Here is a 6,000-nt window from a genome sequence, read left to right as displayed (position 1 = left end):
TAAAATGGTGGTTAATATGGGTCTAGGATCAGGATTAGTATTTATAGCACAACAGCCTTCTGAAGGTACTGCTGCGCTGTCTGTAGACTGTCATAATCTGGGTTATGTTATTTTCACCTTGTGTGTTTTTGTCTCTCTAGCACCTAATAAGTCCTCCCTTTTTCTTATTTACCTGCTTTCATAATGACAATATCCAACAAAGAAGGTTTTTTTTTTTTTTTTTTTTTTTCCCGAGACAGGGTTTCTCTGTGTAGCTTTGCACCTCTCCTGGGACTCACTTGGTAGACCAGAGGCTGGCCTCGAACTCACAGAGATCCGCCTGGCTCTGCCTCCCGAGTGCTGGGATTAAAGGCGTGCACCACCACATCCCGACTTCAACAAGGAAGTTTTAAAATGTCTTCTCTTGGAATTTTGTGTAGATCTTCAAACCCAGGATTTGTGAATTTCTTTGTTTGGGAAATTCTCAAATAATTTATTTCTTAAGTGATGTAAACTTTCATCATAGATTTCCTTCACCTCCTTGGCTATATTAATTTCCAGATTAAAAAAAATTAAATGAATGTTTTTCTTGGTGTCTTTCACAGCTTGTTCATTACATATAACAGTTACTAATTTTGTGTAGATTCTTTATACCATGAAATGATTAAGGTGTTTAGAAGTTCTAAGACCTTTCCAACAGTTGTTGGAGTCTTTTATATATATGATTATATGAAAGGCTTTCAATTTAGACTGCACAAGAGTTGAGAGTGCAGACAATATTGTTTCATGCCTTGTCTTATTGGAAATAGTTTCATTGTTTTTAACATTTAGTAAAGCATTGACTAGAGATTTGATATAAATAGCCTTAATATATACCCTATATTCTGTTTCTTTGGGATTTTTATCATATAATATGTCTTTGAATATTTAAGCCCTCATATTATTCCTATTCTTTATGTAATTCATAAAATAATATAGGATTTTCTTAAACATCACTCCTGTCTTTAAAACATGTTTGAAGAGAAAGAATTTATTCTTTAATGACAAAGACAGCACTTAATTGTCATAATGTGATTTAGTTCTTCTTTTTCAGTACTAGTGATAGATTTCAGTGCCTGACATACTATGCAAATTCTTTTATATTGGGCCAATCTCAGGCTCATTTCTTAGAGAGTTTTTAAGTTCACGGTAGGTCATGACTTAAAAAAAAAGCCTTTATACATAAATCCTAGTAACAGAGAGCTGAGGTGTGTACCCAGAGATTTTAGTTAAAAACAAAAATTAATTTTGTTTCATAACTTGTCTGTCTCTCAAAGATAGGGTGTATTTTTTAAAATTCTGTCCACCCATGCCCCCATAAGCACTTTTTATCCAAATGCAGACAGTGTACCTTCCTCTGTCTCCATCAAGTTCAGGTTAAAAGGCCAATATGAAATCATAAGTCTCTAGAGGTATTCAGTGATGTGTACTGCCTCCCTTGAGATGTGTGCAAAGTTTCCACCACTAACTTGATATTAGCAAGAACACAAGCCCAGACTCTGGTCCACAGCAGAGCTCCACAAATCGGAAAGAAGAGTCACTACAGGTGGGAAAAGAGAATTGTTTGAACCAATGATATGGACATGCGGGGTTTTCCATAACTAGTATTTGGTAGCCCTACTTCCTAGGACACAATTTAATTGATTAGCTACTTTAAAATACGTATAGCCAGTTAGAAGAAAGCATAGAATTTCTAACCATTTTTATCTTACAAATAAAAACTAAAAGCAAACAAAAAAGAGGGTGTGGGTGTCTAATGCCCAGAATGGTTAAGCATCCTTACTAAGACTGTACTTTTCTATGTGTTTTCTCCTTTTTGGTTCCCTGTTATTCCAACTCTACCATGATGATCTACAGAACTAAAATTTCTTCTCTCTGGACCATCAGGTATGTTTTAGAAAGATTAGGGTGGAGGTTATACTCAATAAAACATAGGGAGAACATAAATATAGAAACAAATGAATTTTACTTTGGCTATTCTTAATGACAAGTCTGAATCATTTCCCACATTCAATATGAAGTATTTTGGAGGAATGGGTACAATCAACATTCCAGCATCAGAGATTTCTTTAGGTGGAGACATTCTTTTGTACTCTAAGAACAGTAGCAAGACTGTTTGTCACCTGAGCCACCATGTAGTTGAGTACAACTAGACTTATAATATAATATGATTTGGTCAGGAGAGCAGGTATACAGGCAAAGATAAGAACAACTATTCCATTTCTCTATTTTCTCCCCCTCTTTCATCTTTCCTTATTTTCTCCCCAAACACAAATAAAGCAAAGATATGTTGATGGTAGGAAATAAAAAGCATCCAGTTTATATGAGAAATGAATGTCAGGATGATAAGATAAAGCAGTAAAAATTTTAGTTCTACTAATTAAAAAAGCTGCTCCTTTGCTCTTTCAGTTGATAAAATATAGTAAGATTTCATCAAGAATATGACCCATTGAACACTCAATTTCTTGAATGTTCCAATATTTAAAAACAAATATCCAATTAAGAATGCTTTCATGATTTATAGAAATAGCTTCTTATCCATAGAACAGAGTCCTTGGTCTTGGATACCTTCCAAGTGGTGAGATATTTATTATAGATGGAAAATGCACTGCCAGTTTGTCATAGAAAAATAGGGCATGACAACATGCCTCCACATTGTGCTTTCTGTTGATTTAACTTTCATTATACATCCTAGACAAGAATGCTAGCAGACATTACTGTAGTAATAATGAACACTGTAATTAAGAGTAGTACAGAGCCGGGCGGTGGTGGCGCACGCCTTTAATCCCAGCACTCGGGAGGCAGAGCCAGGCGGATCTCTGTGAGTTCGAGGCCAGCCTGGACTACCAAGTGAGTTCCAGGAAAGGCGCAAAGCTACACAGAGAAACCCTGTCTCGAAAAAACCAAAAAAAAAAAAAAAAAAAAAAAGAGTAGTACAGAATATATACCAGTAAATGAAAGTAAATCTCACAGAAACATTATGAACCAATGTGGCAGTTTCTGTGAACAAAGAAATTTCAGTTCCTATCTGCAGCATTAGATCTGAACACACAGCCTGTCTCTGCCCAGCACTCAGGTCATCTTTCATACAGCCCCACACTAGACAGAAAGATGAAGCTGGGCACAAGAAATGGCTCACACTTCAGATATCAGGGTCAAGTTCAACTACTATAATTTTTACTCATCTTGTTGTAGGTACATGTCATGGCAAGATCCAAATGACTTTAATGGAGAACATTTCAGAAGCAACTGAATTTATTCTTGTGGGGTTAACAGATGCCCCAGAGCTGCAGATCCCTTTATTTATCATTTTCACTCTCATTTTTTTGATCACTTTAGATGGGAACCTTGGGATGATTGTGTTGATTCTGCTGGATTCCAGACTCCATACTCCCATGTATTTTTTCCTCAGTAACCTGTCCCTTGTGGACTGTGTTTATGCCTCAGCAGTCACTCCCAAGGTAATGGAAGGGTTTCTCACAGGACATAAGATCATATCCTACAATGCATGTGCTGCCCAGATGTTCTTCTTTGCAGCCTTTGCTATTACTGAAAGTTTCATCCTGGCCTCAATGGCCTTTGACCGTCATGCAGCAGTGTGCAAACCACTGCATTACTCTGCCACCATGACAGGTCCCATGTGTGTTCTAATGGTAACTGTCTCCTATGTGTGTGGACTTCTTCAATCCTCCATCCATGTTGCCTTCACTTTCCACCTCTCCTTCTGTCATTCTAATGTGATCAATCACTTTTTCCGTGACATACCTCCACTGCTGGCTCTTTCTTGTTCTGATATCCATATAAATGACATTATAATTTTTATATTGGCTTCATTTGATGTTGTTTTCACTCTGTTCATTATCTTGAACTCTTACCTGCTTATTTTCATCGCTATTCTGAGGATGCACTCAGCTGAGGGCCGGAAGAAGGCTTTCTCCACCTGTGCATCACACCTCACTGTTGCTTGAGTTTTCCTGCCTGGCCCACGGTCAGGGCAAATCTCTCTCACCTGCCAGTCCCACAGCCTCAGACTCGACCAAGTAAACACAGAGACTTATATTGCTTACAAACTGCATGGCCGTGGCAGGCTTCTTGCTAACTGTTCTTACAGCTTAAATTAATCCATTTCCATTAATCTATGCCTTGCCACATGGCTCGTGGCTTACCGGCATCTTCACAAGCTGTTCCTCATCGTGGTGGCTGGCAGTGTCTCTCTGACTCAGCCTTCCACTTCCCAGCTTTATTCTCCTCCTTGCCCCGCCTATACTTCCTGCCTAGCCAACGGCCAATCAGTGTTTTATTGATTAATTAGCAACACATTTGCCATACATCCCACAGCACCTCACCACTGTGTCCATCTTTTTTGGAACAATCATCTTCATGTACTTACAGCCCAGCTCCAGTCACTCCATGGACAATGACAAAATTGCCTCTGTGTTCTACACCATGGTTATCCCCATGCTGAACCCTGTTGTCTACAGCCTGAGAAACAAAGAGGTCAAGAGTGCATTCAAGAAAGTTGTGGGAAATTCGAAGTCATAATTTGGCTAAGTCAGTTAATTACAAATTGATTTTAAAATATGGAAACTTCTATTAGATATCTATTGTCTGGTAGTAATTTTTCTTAAATTGTTTCATCTATATTTTTTTTGATACTCTTTACACATGGTATCTCTATTTTTATTTTTCAGGCATGAGTAGTTTAGAGTAAATTGTTGATGTGTTGCATAAATAATAAGCAATTAAATTTTAAAATCAAGACTATAATGCTATTTATTGCCAGGTTTACAGTGGTCAACACAATTGGTATCACCTTCTTTGACTCTAATCTCACATGCCAGTTATGTTTTCAATTATTAAAGTTTAAAATATCTGATATTTTTGAAATTACACTTCATTTAATTGGTGTGTGTGTGTGTGTGTGTGTGTGTGTGTGTGTGTGTGTGTGTGTGAAGGCCACAGATCTACTATAGAGGTCAGAGGATAATTTTCAGAAGTTGGTTCTCTTTTTACCATATGGGTCAGGATGTAATCCAATTTATCAGAATTGGCACCATGAGCCTTTACCCAATGAGTATGTCTCCATCTCAATTTCTTATACACAGTATAAAGCTATAGTTCTTAACAGTACTTTAAACAAACATTTTGAGACATCCTGAGAGAATGCATCAGCCCAAGATCATCCAAAACAGCTTTATTTCTTAAATTTTATTTTGACATAAAAATCATGACATATGACATTTTGTATCTTGGAGTTCAAATAGGTCTAATGATGAGTTTCAATAATAAAGAACCACATACTATCTACTATCTATTCAATCCCTTCATTTCAGAAATAAATTCACCCAAAACTACATTGATAGTTCCTCTTGCCAGAGTTCTACAAAGTTCTTAACCATGTCTAACATGTGTGTTGGACAGCAGTATCTTCCATAAAATAAAATTCTTTAACCTTTATTTAAAAGTCAAATCAATTTGTAAAGTAGAAAGTAAAGCATTAAAAGTATGAAAATATCTAGAGATCATCCTAATTTCTCATTATTTTGAGGTAATTACACTGAATTCAATTTCAAAATTGGGAGGAAATCCCTTAGAGCTTCTGATGGATTGCATGGTATTGTTGATCACTTCAGGATGTTCTGTAAGGGAAATCAAAACCATAGCCAAGAAATGGTACATTAAATATAATCACTTTAACTGAAAACCAAAGGGATTTGTAGCCTGGAAAAATGAGCTTCTTCTCCTATATCAATCCTCATGTTGAATATCAGGCATTTTTTTCTTACATGAATTAAGTGCTTATTCAATGAAATAAATTTAAATTATTAAGCAACTAAATAAACTAATCAGATAAATTGTAAGCAGAAAATTTTACACGTGCATAAATGAGTGGATGAGTGAGAGGAAGAACAACAGAGAGTTTATCAACAAGACTGCATCGTTCATGCCCAGTACTGTAAAGCTGCTCCTATGTGTATGGAC

The 6,000-nt window shown here is 36.6% G+C and overlaps 1 protein-coding gene across 1 annotated transcript; it reads left to right on the top strand.

Moving 5' to 3' along the window:
- The first annotated feature begins 3,236 nt into the window (after positions 1-3,236).
- On the top strand, positions 3,237-4,560 carry LOC131897068 (olfactory receptor 5B12-like). The gene is made up of 2 exons (XM_059247938.1): positions 3,237-3,977; positions 4,357-4,560. Exons 1-2 carry the CDS (start codon positions 3,237-3,239, stop codon positions 4,558-4,560), a joined length of 945 nt encoding a protein of 314 aa, XP_059103921.1.
- Positions 4,561-6,000: the final 1,440 nt, after the last annotated feature.

Source organism: Peromyscus eremicus, chromosome 1 (assembly GCF_949786415.1).
Source record: "Peromyscus eremicus chromosome 1, PerEre_H2_v1, whole genome shotgun sequence".
Taxonomy (NCBI): Eukaryota; Metazoa; Chordata; class Mammalia; order Rodentia; family Cricetidae; genus Peromyscus; species Peromyscus eremicus.
Note: the sequence above shows the minus strand (reverse complement) of the source record. Positions and strands in the feature narration are given on the sequence as shown.

What these genes read in the sequence shown, in the direction of transcription:
- LOC131897068 (XM_059247938.1), top strand. Translation starts at nt 3,237, where the DNA reads ATGACTTTAATGGAGAACATTTCAGAAGCAACTGAATTTATTCTTGTG. An exon ending in CCTGTGCATCACACCTCACT is followed by an intron (nt 3,978 to 4,356) that starts GTTGCTTGAGTT and finishes TACATCCCACAG; the next exon opens with CACCTCACCACTGTGTCCAT.